The 18,434-nt window shown below is 48.4% G+C and overlaps 1 protein-coding gene across 1 annotated transcript in view; it reads right to left on the bottom strand.

Annotated features, from left to right (window-relative positions):
* The window catches only part of PRKG1 (protein kinase cGMP-dependent 1), a 393,227-nt gene extending 380,505 nt beyond the window's left edge, over positions 1–12,722 (bottom strand). The window contains exon 1 of the mRNA XM_085228931.1: positions 12,188–12,722. Within this exon, the coding sequence (XP_085085057.1) occupies positions 12,188–12,453 (266 nt within the window). The 5' untranslated portion in view covers positions 12,454–12,722. The remainder of the gene's footprint in view (positions 1–12,187) is intronic.
* Between the last annotated feature and the right edge of the window lie 5,712 nt (positions 12,723–18,434).

Raw genomic sequence — 18,434 nt, forward strand, 5'->3', positions numbered from 1 at the left:
AGCTCAACGTGAGCTGACAGTGTGCCCAGGTGCCCAAGAGGGCCAACGGCATCCTGGCCTGCATTAGAAATAATGTGGCCAGCAGGAGCAGGGAGGTGATCATCCCCCTCTACTCAGCACTGGTGAGGCCGCACCTCGAGTACTGTGTTCAGTTTTGGGCCCCTCACTACAGGAAAGATGTTGAGGCCCTGGAGCGTGTCCAGAGAAGGGCAACGAAACTGGTGAGGGGTTTGGAGCACAAGTCTTATGAGGAGCGGCTCAGGGAGCTGGGATTGTTCAGTGTGGAGAAGAGGAGGCTCAGGGGAGACCTCACTGCACTCTACAACTTCCTGAAGGAGGTTGGGGTGAAGAGGGGTTTGGTCTCTTCTCCTAGGCAACGGACAGGACCCGGGGAAATGGCGGCAAGTTGTATCAGAGGAGGTGTAGGTTGGACATGAGGAAAAACTTTTTCTCTCAGAGAGCGGTCAGGCACTGGAATGGCTGCCCAGAGAGGTCGTGGAGTCGCCGTCCCTGGAAGTGTTCAAGAGGCGTCTGGATGAGGAGCTGCGGGATCTGGTTTAGTGCTTGTGGTAGCAGTGGTAGTGAGAAGACGGTTGGACTGGATGATCTTATAGGTCTTTTCCAACCTTGTGATTCTATGATTCTATGAATCATAGAATGGCTTGGGTTGGAAGGGACCTCAAGGATCATCAAGCTCCAATCCCCACACCGCAGGCAAGGCTACCAATTTAATTTACAACAACTAAACTCATCAGTCATATCTTCCTTAGGATGACAAAATCCACAGAAAATCCTTGGAAAACAAAATGACTCTATGGATCAGTGTCTTAACAGATAAAACATAGAGTAAGGCAATGGTCTACGGCCAGACAAAATCAGATTTCTAGAAACATTTGGTTGGAAGGGACCTTTTTAAAGGCCATCTGGTCCAACTCCCCCGCAATGAACAGGGACATCTACAGCTAGATCAGGTTGCTCAGAGCCTAGAAGTTGAAATAAGGTCTCTCTGGAGACTTCTCTTCTCTAGACTGAACAACCCCAAATCTCTCCATCTGTCTCCATAGAAGAGAGTGGAACAGAATCACAGAATCACAGAATTGCAAGGGTTGGGAGGGACTTCAAGAGATCATTGACTCCAATCCCCCTGCTAAAGCATAACAGGTCACACAGGTAGGAGTCCAGATGAGTCTTGAATATTTCCATGAAAGGAGACTCCAGCACCTCTCTGGGCAGCCTGTTCCAGTGCTCCATCACCCTTACCACAAAGAAGTTCTTCCGCATGTTAGCACGAACTTCCTATGTTCATGTTTTAGGCCATTACTCCTAGTCCTATCACTACACACCACCAAGAAGAGCCTGGCCTCACCCATTTGCCTCCCACGTCCATTTAGATATTAATAAATATTTATTAGATTCCCTCTCAGTCTTTTACCCAGGCTAAAATGACCCAGGTTATCCAGGCTTTCCTCAGAGGGGTAATGCTCCAGGCTCTTTATCAATTCTTAATACACTGAGATTTCAGATTTTTGAAAGAAGGGTGGACCTAGGAACCATGAGGTTTTCTCTGATGATGATCTTCAGCAAGTTTTCAAATAACAACAAACACTTAGGATGGCCAGAGTAAAGCAAGTGCTCCACAAACACTTTTAGAATGTCAAAGGAATCGTACAGGTGTTGGCTTGATGTTGATCCTGGACAACATCTGGGATATGCAATTCTCAATTTAACTGTTGAAGAAATAAAGGCAATATAACAAATGCCAATCTATATGACTCTGTTGAAATAGATGTCATGACTCCAACTTAGCAGCTTTTGTTAAATCGCTTGCAAATTCGGTTGAAAAAGCATCTGCAGTATGTAGTGCAGTAACAGCTGTACACTGACCTACAAACAAGAGCTCGGTGAGCACGTTTTTCTCCCAGTGTTCCTGGCAGAGTAGTGGTTAAAGGCATGAGAGTGATCAGCTCACCCCACAAGCAGCAGCAGCAGGGGTCAGCAGCGCTGTCAAGCCAGATGAACCAAGGCTTGAAACACAAATGTTTAAGGCACAGCTATTAGGGCAATCCACCTTCCTACGGGATCATGGTGTTCTCTTAGTCCCTAGCAAACTTCTAAAGCATGCTTTTTATTATTATTATTACTTTTAAGGCAGAAATACACTAGAGAGAACAAAACTTCCAAAAAGGCTAATGGCCCATCTCTTGCAAGTCAGGCTAGACGATTGCAGCTGGACTCGCCGGCCTTATAACAGAAACACTTGTGAAAAATGAACTCATTATCATTCATTCTTTGGCTACTCGGTATCTTTCAGGCATGGTAAAAGGATTCAAAAGTGAATACAAATGCAATTGTAAAGCCTTTTTCTGTAAATCACAGTTACGCGCTGAATTTACTAATGCTGTCAGTCCAACATCCTACAGACTTCTTGGCCCGGAAGCCCAGACAGAATGCAGATGTACAGACTTTATCAGCTCCATATTATGCCTCACAATGTGAAAATGATTGCATGATGAGTAAATTCAACGCCCACGCAAATAACTGCTGCTTCCAGTTCCTAATGAATCACAGGCCCAGGATGGGGTCAGAGGAATATTCATGGTGGGAAAGAAGTAGCTCAAATGGACTGTTTCACATGCTGCCTCGGCAAAATGATTGCAGAAACATGACTCAGGGAGATTAATGACATAATTTAAGCAGACCACTAACCACTAAATTCATGTGATCACTCCTATTTTCATGTTTTATTTAGATTTTGTTTAAAAACTCTTAAATCAAAAGACTTGATTTTTGTCAGCTTTATATTTAGCAACAGAATGAGAAAACTGTTTTCCCCAACAGATTCCCATGCTAGCTGGTCAACCAACCTAATGCTCAAGGTGGAAACTGGCTTCACCTTGGCCTTCATATCGGAGTAGCGATAGCACAGACGGGTCACCCCAGTAGAAAAGGTGCAAGAGCTCATAAAGAGATGGGCAAGGGAAACCACAAGTGGTTCAGCGTCTGGATGCAGAAAGTCCTGCAATGAGCTGGTTATTTTCACCAGGACAGAGTTTACCACAGAGACATAGATTAATCAGGCACCAAAATTTCTGTAAAAATGTCCTTTAGTTAACCCCAACACCATTCCCACTTCCCTTTCCCATGCATATTTCCTCTTCTGCCCCAAGCACATACATTAATGGAGTAAGAAACTACTCCAGCAGATCTCCTCATTTCATATCCATTACACCCAAGGCAACCTGAGCTATCTTTTCCAGGCTCTCTTCCCAGAGGAGCACACTTCTGGCTGGAGCTGCCACAAGCAATCCCCCTCCAGAAGACAGAATGTCGACCTTCGCATAGAAATTTAAATAATCATTTTAATGCTGTGGAGGGGAAGGACAAATTGCCATTTTGGTTCAGCCCCCTCTGCTCTGCAATGGCTGAGTTGTGCAGAAAAGTGAGCCCAGCAGATGATAAAAAGATCAGGGTGTCTGCAAGGAAGATGAGTTACCATGGTCTGTGTTTCCAGAAGAAAGCCTGATCGTTCCCAGAATTGGACATCGATAATAAAAACTGCAGATCAAAGTAAGGCAGGGAGAGCCTGACTGCCAACACACCACGCTAATGCCCCAGCCATGCATTATGCAATGAAAGGGAATGGACAGATTTCTCCCGTTACCTTGAGACAGATTTCTTAATGGAGCATGAAAAAAAGAAAATCAATGTGTGAGGGAAAAAAAATAAGAGCCTTTAATGCTGCTTTGATATTAATTTTTTACATATTCAATAGTGCTTTTCTAGCTTCAGAGAGAGCTGACGTCAGACAGAAATGTGATGGTGATTTTAAGGTTATCACTCTATACAGTGACACCAGCAGAACCTGGCAAAGGAAATGCATAAAAGAAACAAAACATTGCACAGCCCTGGAGAATGTTTCTCTTTGAGCAATGTCCACAGAATTGCAGGGCACAAGGCTCCTATCCTGACCCTGCTACCAGCCAGCACACCAACCACAAGAAGGTTATTCCTATTCCCATCATCTGCGAAATGACTGCAAAAGGACTCACTTCCAAAGGAAAATGCTTTCAAGTGTACAGATAAAAATATCTTCTAACACCCGTGGTGTTTTTCTATAGGGAACTATGAAAATGTTCCCTATAGAGCTGGTCAGTCCTGCTGCTTTCCATTTGCATGAGCCCTATGGCTCCATCCTCACTCCCACCATCCCGGTGGCTCCTTTTGATGGAGCTGGAGCCCCACCGTGACCTGGAACAGGTATGATCCCAAGGAGAACCTCCTCACTCAGAGCTGATTTTGAGCTCAATCTTTTTCAACCCCTAGATGCCAAGGAAATGAGCAGCATATGTATTTGGGAGTAACTGCACAACAACAACCGACACAGGGCAGTTTTGCTGTCTGGTCTGTTGTGCAATAAAAACAACTCTGTTCTCAATGCATTCATTCTTTTCTCCTTTTGCACAACAATGTGTGGCAGTGCTCTATCTGCCAATACCAGCTAAACATTTCTCAGCATTCGGAATAACAGATGTATGCGTTTAAATAATGGGATCTCACATACAAACTATCATCTTAAATTCAAAATAGACTGAGGTTTTTTTATGTTTTTTTTTTTTTTTTTCAGTGGATTTTCTTCAAAACGTTATTGCACTTACCTGGGTTTTTGCTATTCACAAAGCTAACTCTAAGGGTCTAAAAGCAGATGCAGCAAAAGGAATGTGAAACTGCAGCTGGTTTTATGGGCAATTTCTCCAGGACTGTAACATCCTCCATCCTCCTCCTCACTGCAGTGGAAACACTCATATAAATCATATCTGTTTAAGCAAACATAATGTACCTCAGAGTCATAAAGCCAGTTTTCTTCCCCACTTTCACTAAGCCCAATTAATCATCATTTCTTCTTTTCCACATTAAAACAAAGTCTGTTTCGTTCTGTCTGCCATGCTCAGACTTCACATTTCTTCCAGTGCTCCACGTTTGTCCCCTATCTTCAGTGCGACAAAATTGCCACCATGATTCTCATGTTCCATACCAAAATATTAAAACTGTTACAGAACATTAAAAAAAAAAAAAAAAAAATCCACAGTTTGACACCTATTGCTCAGTAAACACACAGCCTATGTGGATAAACTCCCTTGCTGGGAAACTGAATTTCAAAATGCAAGAGCCGTATACAAAGGCCAACAGGTCAAGAAAGCAGGTTGAACTAATAGAAAGCCGGTGGTTCCTGTAGCCTTTCTTGGGGACTCTGTTGCAGACCTGGGAATTGAATTCTTTAATTGCAAGTTATGGTAGCTGAACAAAGCATCATCCTGCACGGAAAGGCTCTCCTACTGCAAGCACAGCTAAGGCTCCTTGCTGCTTGGTGAATGCCATGAGTGCATCTCTACTAGAAAAGTACAAAGATCCAAGTGATGCACTTAGAGACAGTTATTTTGAGGAGATCAATATCCCACTATCTTCTTGTAAACAACTTTATTTCCATTCTATCACTGATCACATCATAAAAGAAACCAAAACACATTAGCAATGTAAAGTTCTCGTGACATTTGCTGACCTCCACATTGTGGCCATAAAAGGAACCTAAACTGAGATACATGCTTTGATTCTGCAGTTAAACCTTGCCCTATATTATCCTTACAGGAAAAATAAAAGTAAAAGTCAACTGTTTACTTGTTTGTTTGTTGCTTAAAGTACAAGAATTTTTTCTAGTCCTTCCAAAGTAATCTGCTGTTTGAGGAACTGGAAAAACTAAAATATCCCTTGAATAATTATAGGATGACTGTTGCTTTCTCAACAAAAGACAACAGGAAAAGAACAGAAAAAAAAAGAAAAAAAAAAAAAAAAACACTGTCATTTTGTTGCTTTCCAAATCCCCATGGATTTCACTAGAGCAAGGCTTTCAAGTCTTGTTTGTAGCCCAACATGTGACTGAAAAAAACAGTTCTTAACGCCTGTGGTGCTCATGTGAAAATGTGCAGGGTTTGCTGCAAGGGAATGTAAATGGACCCACCTTCCTGGTCTTTCACTATGGCACTGGTGGAGCTGCCCCTCATTTAGACGCTCTGTGACCCCGTAACTTTTATGGGACCATCTCTGTGTGAGCAGAACAAAAAGGAATCCACAGAAAGAAGGGGCAAATCACACAGGGAGGCAGCAGAAGGCAAGGCGGAGCTATGCAGTGAGGCATTTCTGTGCTGTATTTCCTTCTTCCACCACAGAAGTCTCACGAGTGGGAAGAAGGCACCCTGGCCTTAGCTTCTGGGCGAATCTCATAGAACCCTAAAATCAGAGAAAAACAGGATTTCCCAAATTGGAAGGGGCACTTAATGATCACAGAGTCCAACTGTGGGCTCCACGCAGCACCACCCAAACCCTACATCTAAGAGCGATGCCCAACACTCCTTGAGCTCCAGCAGCGCTGGGCCCACCAAACGCAGGGCCCACCAAACGCAGGGCCCTGCAACCCAAATCAGCACCTTCCCCTCTGCTGTGGAGAACAAGCCCAGGTTTTTCATGCCGAGGCTAAACTGCACAGAAGGTATTTCCATGTCAGTAAATTTGGAAATCCTCGCTCTGATCCTCAAGCACACGTTGTATTTGTCTTCCAGGAGCTGCGCCACGTTATTTATCTGCGGTTTTCTTCCTCCAGTCATCTTCCCAGACACCACTGCCCTCCAGTGATAAGTGCTGGGAGATGAAAAGCAGGAATGCCTTCCTTGGAGACACTGCCTTCTTACTACCAACACAGGCAGAAGAAAGCAGCTTTCCAGTTATTTTACCAGAACCTCTCGCTGCCATGCTGCAGCCTGTCATCCCCCCAGCCCAGCTGGGAGCTGCTCCCTGCTGAAACAAAAGCTTTTCTATCAGCCATGCACGCAAACTTCAGCGTGCACATGAAGTTGTTCAGAGGATTTGGCTGCATTTCTTTGGTCTCTCATCACATTACCTCAAGAAATTATCTCCAGTTATCATTCCCAATTTCAAGTACTGCAGGGTATATAACAGAGTGTAAGCAAGCAAATGCTCTTCTGGGGCCAATCTCCTGCATGTGAAACATTAAGGAGTTCAGAGAAATTAGTGATGACATCACAGGCATAAATATCACCTAGTGGGAAGTAGAATTATAAGATTCTGAGCCAGATCCCTTATTGCAAACAGATTATTTTTTTTTTTAATAGGAATTATACACACATTGGCCACTTAAAATATTTAAAATATTGATGTGATTTTACCTTGGGGGATTTTAGAGGAATTTCCAACGGAGAGCAAAACACAAAGCAATATCACTCCAAATCACCATCCTGTTGCACTCACTAGGATCAGTCACAGCCTTGTACCCCGTTACTGCAAACCAAGTGTCAAAAAACCTATGACAAAGCTTAGCTACATCTTCAGCTCATACTTTGCTACCATATCTAAATCAAACTACACATCACTGTCAGTCGGGAATGCTTGGATGTCACATTCACCTGCTGCTACCCGTAATATACCTCCCTTGAAAGTTCTTTATGCACTGCCCTGTAAATTGAATAAAGGTTTCCAAGTGGTGCTTCAATATATGTAGCACACTCTTCACATTTTAATGGACAACTGTAGTGACCTTTTCAGAGATACAGCAGCATCTCTTGGGAGGGGAAATGCAACAGACTTGCTTCAGTACGACCCTCAAAGCTCACTGTCTTAGGGGAAGCTTTATTCTAGGACTAGATGCTCTGACCAATGTTTAAACCAACCGAAGGAGGATGTGGGTTGGATGTGGGTCCTTTCTTGCCCTTGTACACAGCAGCCACCCACTCTTCCCACCTCTCAGTGTCCAAAGCCTTCTCTGGAGGCCGCGCTGAAGGAGGGGCTGCTCCCCAGCCACCAGCAGAGTTTTGCACAACACTTGGGTTTTGTCTCAAATGTGGGTTTGAGCCAGAAGATAAGCATCATTATTTGTGATGGCAAATGCTGGCGGACAGGTTTGGAGAATCCAAGCTGCTGCACCAACATGCAATCCTGAGCACAGCCTCCCTCTCTCCAGCTATTTCAGCATCTCCATCGTGCCTCCTTTGTGACTGCGGGGTTGTAAGACTCATGGAACAACCACGAGCAAAAAATAAAACAACAACAACAACAACAACAAACTGGAAAAAAACAAAGGGAAAAAAATCAGAAGGCTGCAGCAGTCCTTACCACTTCCAGCTGGGAGGTCATGGCACTGGGTAGACTCTTGGAGGAGCCTATGCCAACCCTGCTCCATGTTTTCCAGGACCTCCATCAGCAGCTGAGCACATACCTCGGGAAGGCTTTTTCCCAAGTTTCTCATTAGGAAAGCTGCAAAGAAGGACTTGCAGGGTTATTTTAGTCCTTCTTCTCATTTCATTTTGACGTACTTTGTCACCCTTGAGATTTCTGCTGGAGAATTACCTTTTCCACAGTATGGCCTGAAGTTCTGAGAGAAAGTGACATTGCTGTGAGCCAAGAAAAGCCAAACAACGAACTGCTGTGGCCAAGCAGTCTGCAATACTGAAATGAGACCCAGATCCTTTTCTCCTCCATACCCAGAGTGACCTCCAGCGATAGCCATGAGACATGAAAAGAACAACACAGCCCTTTTAAATCTTCCAAATGAGCTCACATCAACAATCATCTCACCTGAGAGAGTGGCTCTGGTTTCACAGCTAACATGCATTCCCATTTTGGGGATTTGTGACCAAAACAGGAAAATCCTGCTGTAAGGTGTGCTGTACGATTGTCTCCCATTGGCATGGCTTCATTAAAAAATACCCAGACAATTAAAACACGGGGCTCCATGATTTTCAATTTGGCCACCCTGCCCTACCCCTCCCTTCGCTGACGGGAAGCAGTAGCTAGAAGCCCATTAAAAATTAAACGACAGGAAATAGTTTCTATCGATTAGCTGTGAACGCTTGCTTCTCCTTCTCCCTCTCAAACTCTTCCGCCTCCCTCTGTGACCCCAGGCATCCCTGGGGACCTGATGCCCTGTGCCACTAAGCCCCTTGGATGGATATGCCACCAAACCCCCCTGGATGGATGTGCCACCCCAACACTTGGCATGCCGTCAGTCCAAGGGACGGCTGCCCAAAGCCCGGTTCCCACCCCTGCTGCTTCTTTGCAGTGCTATCTGGTTATCTGCAGGTTAAACAATGCTTGGTCAAACTTTCCCCCTTTGGATTTTCCTCTCTTTGGGACAGCGATAAGATAAGGATACTAAAAGCAACAGGAGTGCCTGGAGCATTAGCTCTCGCTGTATACATGCTGATATCATTGAATCCAATAAAATTCCTTCAGATTAATCAAATAAAATCCTTCCCTGCCAATCAACTGGTGCTGAAATATCCCAGGAATGTGCTGCCACATCACTCTGAATGGAAGCAGATTGGCAAAGGATAAATGAGGGAAAATGAGGCATTTTTTGGGTGGTTTAGATTAAACACACAGTGCAATTCCTCACCTCCATTGCTGCACAGAAATAGGAGGATACTCCGGTTACAGGAGCAACCTCAGCTGTTACGTGGGACAGCCCTAGTGCTGCTGGTTCTGTGTCTGACTCTTCCCTGCCGTGTGGTCGCTCCCTGCTGACCTCGACACTACCATCTATGGAATGAGATGATCGTGCCACAGCCACCACTGAGATCCAGCTCACCGCATGCTGCTGCCAAGAGGACCCACTCGACCTCCTTGCGTGGTGGGAGATGTGCTCTGGCAGCAGCACGCTGTCCTACACCTGCAGGAAAGGAGAAAGGGGCAGAAGCGAGAGATTCCGACCAGGATAACACGAAGCACAGACCGAGCACGAGGGCTGCGTGAGGGCTGTTGGGCTGAGAGCTCGCTAAGTCCCAGCTTCTTGCTACACAAAACCTTGGTCCCCACTGCCATCTTGTGGCAAACGCATCCTGAAATGAAGATAATTCCCAAAACGAGAAGGAAAAAGTCCAAACGCCTGAGAGCAAAGTTTGCAAGCGCAGCAAGTGTGAGTGGAAGAGTCACTGGGAGCAGGCAGGGCTCCCTTCAGAGATGCCCTGACATGACCTGACACAGAAGGACAGACAGACAGCACCGTTCAACCCAAGGATGCGGCCGCACACCTGGAGCGCAGCCACATGCACAGCAGTGCCGCAGCCCTGGCACGCATCTACCCGTGTGCAGGGGTTTATTGGCTGCTTCCAAATATGTAGCTGCTCCCAAAGCAGCACAGCACTGGTTCAGATAGGGCTTATCAGCTGCAACAAGCAGCAGTAAGCTGGAATTAAGTATTGCGTCTCCAAATTAGAGAGTACATTTTGAGGCATTTACCTAGAGTTTAGGGCTCACACCCATCTTTCACGCAGCACGAAGCATCTCAGGTGCTGAGCACACAGAGGAGCAGCCCTGGGCTCCCAGGGTTGCCTCACTGCCAGGAGCGAGCAGCTCCTCCACTGCCCCCAGCACACCTGCAGCTGTGTCCAGCACTGGTGCCCAGGGCATTGCTGCTAGGGTTCCCTCCTCACCCCCAGCACCTGCCAGCAGCTGGCTTGGTGTGATGCATGCACTCAGCACACTCACACAGACAGAATCATTCGCAGAGGTCTCCTCTCTCTATGCACATCTCTCTGAGCAATAACGCAGCAAGAAAACAACAGGAAAGAGCTGCATTATGGAAAACAGGCACAGCTCTGATTGTTATCAGAATTGTGCTGTACTCATGGTCATAGAAACACTCTCCCTTCTTCCATTAAAGCCCAGGCAAATAAGTGCTTGGGGGGAATAACAGCATGAGAGCACCCAGACAAAAGACAGCCCCTCTTTCAGCACCTTCTGTTCTCACTGCCCCCCTTCAGCCCTCATCTGTACAACATTATAGGACAGGCTGCAGGGCACACTGCTGCAGCTGCATAGACAGAGACCCAGCTTCCTGCTTCCAGCTGGGATTTACCCACTTCTTGGAGTTTCTGTGTCCCATTTACCAGTTCTAACTTCTTGGGAGTTTCAAACACCGGTATGCACCGCAGTCCATCTCGCCATAAATAGAATTTATCACATTGCAGATCAATCTGTGTTTATCTTCAGACATTACAAAGCATTTGGAGGCCGATGCCAGGCCGGGGTGAGAAGGTTTCTGCTGGCACCGCTCTGCGGTCAGTGCCCAAAGGGAGGAGGTGGCTCCAGACACCGCGTTGGGGTGGGGACAGGAGAGCACTGCTGGGCTGTAGCAGCACATTGCGTGCTTCTCAAAGCTCCCGCAGATCTGAGCCGGGCAGGAGGCATAGGAGATGAGGGCAGGCTGGGGCACACTGGGGCACACACAACATCGCACCGTGGTAATGAGATGGGAGAGGAATGAAGCAGACCTTCCTTTTCGCTAATTTCACTTTAAACTTTTAACTCAAACGCCATCCCACAGTGGTGGGGGTTGGTTCTGTGGGGACGGGTGCCCAGTGTGGTGCTGGGGGTGCTGGGGATGGGGGTGCCAACCCAGGGGCACCGCGGGGAAATGTCTCTGTGGGTGCTGCATGGCCCCATGCAAGGGTTGGGTCTGGGGAGAGCGAAGGGAAGAGGGAAAGGGAATCTCTGAGGGGCAGGGTCTGTGCCTCGGGCAGAGGGTGAAAAGGGATGCGCTTAGCTGGGGTGGAGGTGAACAGAGTGCTTTGCTCAGTTTTATTCAGTCTTCCGACACAACTCGAAAAAAAAAAAAAAAGAAGAAGAAGAAGGAAAAAAAAAAAAGTCCAAACCGAACCAACCGCTCCTGATGCGTTTTTAAAGAAGTACGGCGAGCCGGGAAACAGCTCTCCTCCCCACTCGCTGGCGCGCAGCGGGGGCACGGGCAGCGCGGCGGCAAGGTGCGCTCCGCTCTGTGCGCAGGAGGTGCGCGCTGCCCCGGCCGCGCCGAGCGGGCTTCGGAGGCGCGGGGACGCGGCCGGGGATGCTCGCAGGAAGGGCCGCGGATGCTCGCAGGAAGGGCCGCGCTCCGCCCGCAACTTTCCCGCACGTCCCCGGGGATGCGGTCGGGCGCCGCTTCCCTTTTTTCCCACCGCACCGCGACGCTCAAGCGGACCCTTCCCCGCCCTCCCCAAAAAGCCTCCTCGTGGGCGCGGAGCGCGTTTGAGAGCGGACGGGGGGCGAGGAACGGAGTCGGGGCGGCAGCGCCCGCGGGAGCCAAAGTTCTCCCCCAGCCCCGAGGGGTCCCGCACCCCCGCCCTACCTCTCGGCCTTGGTGAACTTGCGGAAGGCCTGGCGGAGGTCGTGGAAGGAGCGGTAGGTCTGCGGCTCGGCCGAGATGCCCTGCGCCCGCGTGGTGCGAGGCCCGATGTGCGGGCTGGGGGCCGGCAGCACCGAGTGGCATTTGTGCAGGCGGCGGCGGAGCTCCTGAATCTCTTCGTCCTTCTCGCCCAGGCGCCGCTCCAGCTCCCTGATGCGCTCTTCCTTGAGCAGCAGCAGCTTGGTGAAGTCCCCTTCCAGCTCGCTCATGTTGGGGCCGCGCCGCTCGCATGGAGGGGGCACGGGGGCGGCTCTGCCCGCCCCGCTCACGGCCGCCGGCCCCGCATCGCCCGGCACCGGGCGGGGAGCGGCAGGGAGAGACGGAGGGAGAGGAAGGGGGGCCCGAAAAAAAGCGGAGAAAAAGGGAAAAAGCTTTTTGTGCCACTCCGCGAGGCTGGGATCCTGGAAATAGCAACAATTACCATGTGATCGCGGGGTGACGCAGCTCCTTGTAACTGGAGCCGAAGACTTGGGATTCAAACAAGAACAGTTCATAAATATTAAATCGCCGCCCGCTAATGAGCCACGTGGAGCCCCGGCACCGCCCTCCCGGCACCCCCTCGACTCCTCCCGGGTAGCCGGCACCGCGCCCGCAGCCCTTCCCCTCGGCACCCTGGCCACCCTCGCCCCACCCCCGACCCCACAGCGTCCCCCGATCACCACGGGATACCTCCATCCCTCCCCGAGATCGGCACGCATCCTTCCCCTCGGCCCCCACTTCCCTCCGGCTACCCTCAGCCCACCCCTCGCGGGCATCCATGTCCCTCACCGACCGACACCCCGCGTCCCACGGGGGCTCCCTGCATCCCACCCCACGCCGCAGGGAGCGGAGCCCATCACTGAGCGCATGGCCGCGGCTGCGGGCAGTCCGGGGGAAGCGGCTGCGCACGACAAGCCCGAGGTCAGCGGGGAAGGCAATTAGCGGCCTCCCTGTTAATGAGCTGGGGCCGGGGGCTGTTCCCCCTCGTTTGGGTTCGTTCCCGCAGCCTTCACGCTCGGTATATGCCCGCCCCGGGGCCGCAGTGGCTCCTGGGTCCCATCCACAGCCCAGAGCATCCCTGAGTCGGGCCGGGCCGGGGGCTTGAGTCGCGGGGAGGGGAGGAAAGGGACGGGGAAAGTTGAGCGCGTTCGGCTCATCGGAAGGCAGCGAGCGCCATCTGGTGCCGAGAACCGCCGTGCTGCGCGGGGCAGGCGGACCGACGGACAGACCGAGCCTTCTCCCACTGTTGCAGGAGGAGGGCATTTAGGAGAGCAGGAGCACTTCAAGGAGTTGGCAGAAGTAACTGCTCAGCAGGCACCGAAATCACATCACGCTGCTGTCAGCCAGAGCTTGCCGGGGTTCTGCTGTAAGCACTGCTTCGTACGGGGGTCCAGGGCTGCGTACACAACTGGCCTCACATAGAAAGCAGGAATGATAAATGCTCGAGTAACCACGGTGCAAAGAGAGGCCATAAGGCAGTTTTAATCAGAGATGGAGGTGGACGCGAATGGCGTAGGAAAGGTCCTATTTTCCTTTACGTGTGGATGCAGAAGACACACAGCATGCTAAGAATTAAGTGTAAGTATGTATTTACTGCCAATTATGGCAATGGCTAAGGCCTTGCCATTGCCACCACAGGCTGACAGGCTCACCTCTGCAGTGCTGGTCACAAATCAGCATTGCTTCAGTTAAAGAAGGACAGGGCAGCAAAGCAGGTCTCTTTGTGATCTCAGTTTCAATTGTAGCAAATGGTCAGTACCACTATTCCAGCCAGCTCTGGCTGCTTTGGAGCTGCAGAAGAGGAAGCACATGCAGCAATCTACTTTGGACTATAAGGACTATACATACATACATCTAGATTTAGATATTTGCAGATGATATCAAGAGCAGAGATTGAATTGAATCCATCAACAATTTCACCATGAGTCTCTGTAGCACTCCATCCCTCCCCGCCACCCAACACTGCCCCATTCCAGCCCCTGCCAGGAAGCAACCCTGGCACCCAGCCACTCCTGTGCTACCAACAGACAGACAGCTTCCAAAAAGCACCGAGATGCTCACAGCATGAGCCAAAGGCCTCCTGCTTGGCTTCAGCCCTCTAACCTCCCAGCAGAGCCCAGGTGGAAGCCAGGGATGCTGTGGGGGTGCGGAATTGGGGATGCAGTACTGGAGCCTAATCCCATGGAAGAGTTTGGGTTTGTGCTAACCTCCGTCCCCAGCTCCTTGCTGCAGGCAGCAGCACAGCCCCTTGGCAGCAGCTATCAGCACACAGCAATGTGAGCACACCAGCTATCGAACAGGAAGGATCAGCTCCTCCATTTGTCATGCCAGGCCCCCTGACACGGTCAGATCGCAGACATTACTCAGCCCACAGCTGTAATTTCCCACCGTGGCTGCGCCAGCAGCCCTCGGTGAGCTCTGACAGGACATTGAGCTGCAGCCCAGATGCATGAAATCGATGGTTTTTATCCCCATCCTGGAGCCTCTGCTGGCTCCATGGCCCAGCTGCTTGAGGGGACAGCAGTTTTTGCATTTCACCTATACAAAAGAGAAAATAATACATATATAAAACAAACTAAACTTCATGATTATCTATTTCAATAGCAAAAAACTCTGCTGCACGTGTCCCAGCTGATGCTGCTCCAGCATTTCCATAGGGCTGCGTGGATGTTTCTTCTCCTGTTAAAGGCAAGCCATCACACTTCCAGCAACACTGCTGCTCCCAGGCAGCCTTGGGCCAGAGGAAGCCACCCTGGTCATCACAACGCAGGATTTGGGCTATATTTAATCTGCTCACAGTTCTGTTCTACAGAAATCCATCACCCATATTTAGACACTGAGCATGTACACCTGCATTCCTGCGGGTTGTCCTGTGCTGCCCCAGAAAGGGTTCCCTCCTTCCAGCTGTGGCTAATGAGGCTGTACTGTGCTACACACAAGTGTCTGCAAAATTTTGGATGGGCAGAAAAATGAATGAATCATAAAAGGCACAGAATTTTCTGAACTACGTCTTTTTCTATAAATGTATATTTTAAGATGCATAATAAAAATGAAAACAATGATAGAATTGATAGCAAAAATCCCTTCACCTAGCAAGGAAGCATAGAGTCATAGAATGGCCTGGGTTGGAAGGAACTTTAAAGCCACCCATTTCCAATCCCTGCTGTGGGCTGGTTGCCCCCGCCAGACCAGGCTGCCCAGGGCCCCATCCAGCCTGGCCTTGAGCACCTCTAACAACCCACAGAGCATTTCAGTTCCTCATGGCCCTCACCTGGGCTGCTAGCAGATAAGTCAGAAACACCCCTGGTTCCTTGGGAGGCAGCACATGTGCAGGGAGTGACTCCATTAAAGAGAGAGAGACTTCAGTATCTGTAGGACTTCAAACCCAAGTATATACATTTTCCTGCCACAAGACTTCTCATGGTAGGAAAGTCTTTGCAATTACCTTTCTTTAAGTATTAATTTTTTGGAAAGAGAAGCAAATGATCCTCTATAAAGTGAGCTGACAGAGTAGATACATTTCCCCAGCATGAGAAATAAGGAATTATTACTGTTATTACTACTGGCATTAGTACTGTGAAATGGGGTCTGACACAAGGAAATATTTCAGACTAACAGTTACAGATGCCAGGCTCATTCTTCAGAAAGAAAGAATTGTATTAAGAAGCATTAAACTCTTGATAAAGCAGCTGCTCCAAGGTTGGTGACGGGAAATGACATGAATGACCCGATTCCAACTTCCTGTAATGCTTCACTGTGCTGAGAACTCACAGCATCCTTCACGAGCTAACCAGGGGGGTTCCAGATGAGCTCTGAGCCGTTTTCCACCCTGCTTTATCAGAAGGGCTCTTTGCTTCCCAGACAGTGCAGTTCTTATAGGAGAGGGACTCCCTGCTCTGACATGAGCTGCTATGAACCCACTATGTAGTTTCTTATTAAGATAACTCGAGCAGCTACAGACACAAAATTCACGACTTCTGCTTAAAATCTATGATTATAGATCCTTGTCCTCTCATTGCATAGTGATGCTCAAGAAGTAGTGTGGGGCAACCAGCCCATGGCAGGGGTTGAGACTGGATGGGCATTAAGGTCCCTTCCATGGCCTGTCGTTCCACGAGTCTGTGGTCTCATCACTTACACAAGTATATCCATCACACAAGAGACAGGACAGACTGAAGGCTTTGGGATCTTTTCAGGGAAGTGGCCTCGGGCCCCCACCCTCACAGTCACACAGCCCGGGGCTGGAAGCACTTCCAGACACACAGCACAGCTGCTGGCAGCCTCTACAAATATATTAAGCCACTCAAGGTCTATTTGGAGACCAACATGTCTCTGTAAAATGCTCAGCATCTCATCTGTGACAAATCTAAAAGGCTTTCTGCTCCTTGCTGTCATTCTCAAGTGCCAAAATAAAAGCAGTGTGCTTAGCTCGACAACTGATGGTTATCTTGGGAAAATGACACCAGGCGAAGGGCTGCTCTTCTGAGCACCACTCCAAGTTTATATCCGGTTGGCTCCAAAAGCTGGCTGTGTTATGGCTGGGGCTGTCTGGGGGAATCTGCTTTCAGGAGTAATCCGTCTTTGCCTTTCTGAGTTCTGCTAATCCACTGCCTTTGAGCGTAACGCTAGAGATGACAACTCCAGCACAAACAGCTAGGAAATCACTGGAGGTGTCAAAAATGTCTCTCTAAAGTCAGGTCCAGAGGGCTCTTCATCAGTGAGGCCATTTGCAGCCCAACTGTGGGGCAGCGCTATCATTAAATCCACTGTTGGTTATTATTATTCCTGTATTACTTGGCGCTCAACCTACAACTTTCCTAAAACACAATATGAATTTCAACCACCACGCCAAGAATATCTGACAAGATGAAGCTGGCTACTGTCCTGCCCTGTGGCATCCATCACATGATGACTAATTAAGCTTTTTTTGTTTCGTTTTTTAAACTTTTTCATCTTTGTAGCGATATTTTTGGTGTTTGGGATTAACAGTTTATTTTCTTTTCTTTCAGCAAAACCTGCACTCCCACAGAACACCCTGTAGCTTCCTATTCTTAATTTGAATTTCTGCAGCATTTTTAACAACAATGAAACTTCCCAACAGAGCCATCAATATCAACCTCAGCCTGTGAGCACTTAGCACATTGAATCTTGCATGTAGTTGTCACAATCTGCCAGCATTGTCTGGTTTTCAAGCCCAAAGCTATATTCATGGCTTTCTTTTTCTTATGCTTTCTGTTAAAGATGAAAACACAAATGCAACAAGAGACACCTTTCGCTACAGGAGCATTTGCAGTACAGACCTGCGCAAACCAACAAAACCAGATGTGCTTAATATAAATTAATATTTTTCCTCTGGTGGATTTGTTCTGCATTTGAGCACTTAACGCATCACCAGTTTCCCACGTCAGAGCTTTAGAACAGCTGGGTAAGCACATGGACAGCCTTGTTCATCAGAGAACAGTTAGTGCTGTTTTTTTTGTTGTTGTTTTTTTTTTAAAGGACAGCAGAGATCTGCTATTACAAGTCACCATTTACCATCCAGATCAAGAATCTGTTTCTCCAGATATTAAGAAAAAAATTAAGGTGGTAGAACCCAGGGATGAAGAGGTTTCATCCCACTCTCCAGCAAGATCAGGGCACATTAAATACAAGCTTGGGTTTACAGAGCTGACTCCAAATTGACTTCAGTGCTTTAGCAGGTATCCTTCCTACTTGTAAATGGACTCTCCCCATGTTTTACTTTTACTATACATACTTGTATTTACACCATAACAAATTCTATCACATCTGTTTGAAATGCAAGAAACCACTGATTGGGTGACCCTACAATGGAAGACGCAGAGTAACAACTGTTTTATGTGAAGCTTATAAAAAGGGCACTGCAAAAGTCCTTCTCCTGGTTGCCATACAGGTGTACATTCAGCAGAAGAGACCAAAATGCAAGATACCCCTAGTGCTGCTGACACTATTGGTCACACAGCGAAGGCTGTTAGTGCTACTGAGTGGTACTCACAGGATTTTTGAGTTGATGCTTGCGGTATCTTTCTGGGGAAGAACTTCCAGATCATCTGTAGCACCACTGCTCTGCTGCCTCACACAGCTTCATGTTCTTTAGAAGTAGCTTACATGCACCCGAGGTACTCTCAAAGTCTAAAAGCCTCCTGTTTTAGTGCATTTGCATAGGGACATGCACTTAACGCCATCAGTCTTG

Source organism: Meleagris gallopavo, chromosome 8 (assembly GCF_905368555.1).
Source record: "Meleagris gallopavo chromosome 8, MGAL_WU_HG_1.1, whole genome shotgun sequence".
Lineage (NCBI taxonomy): Eukaryota > Metazoa > Chordata > Aves > Galliformes > Phasianidae > Meleagris > Meleagris gallopavo.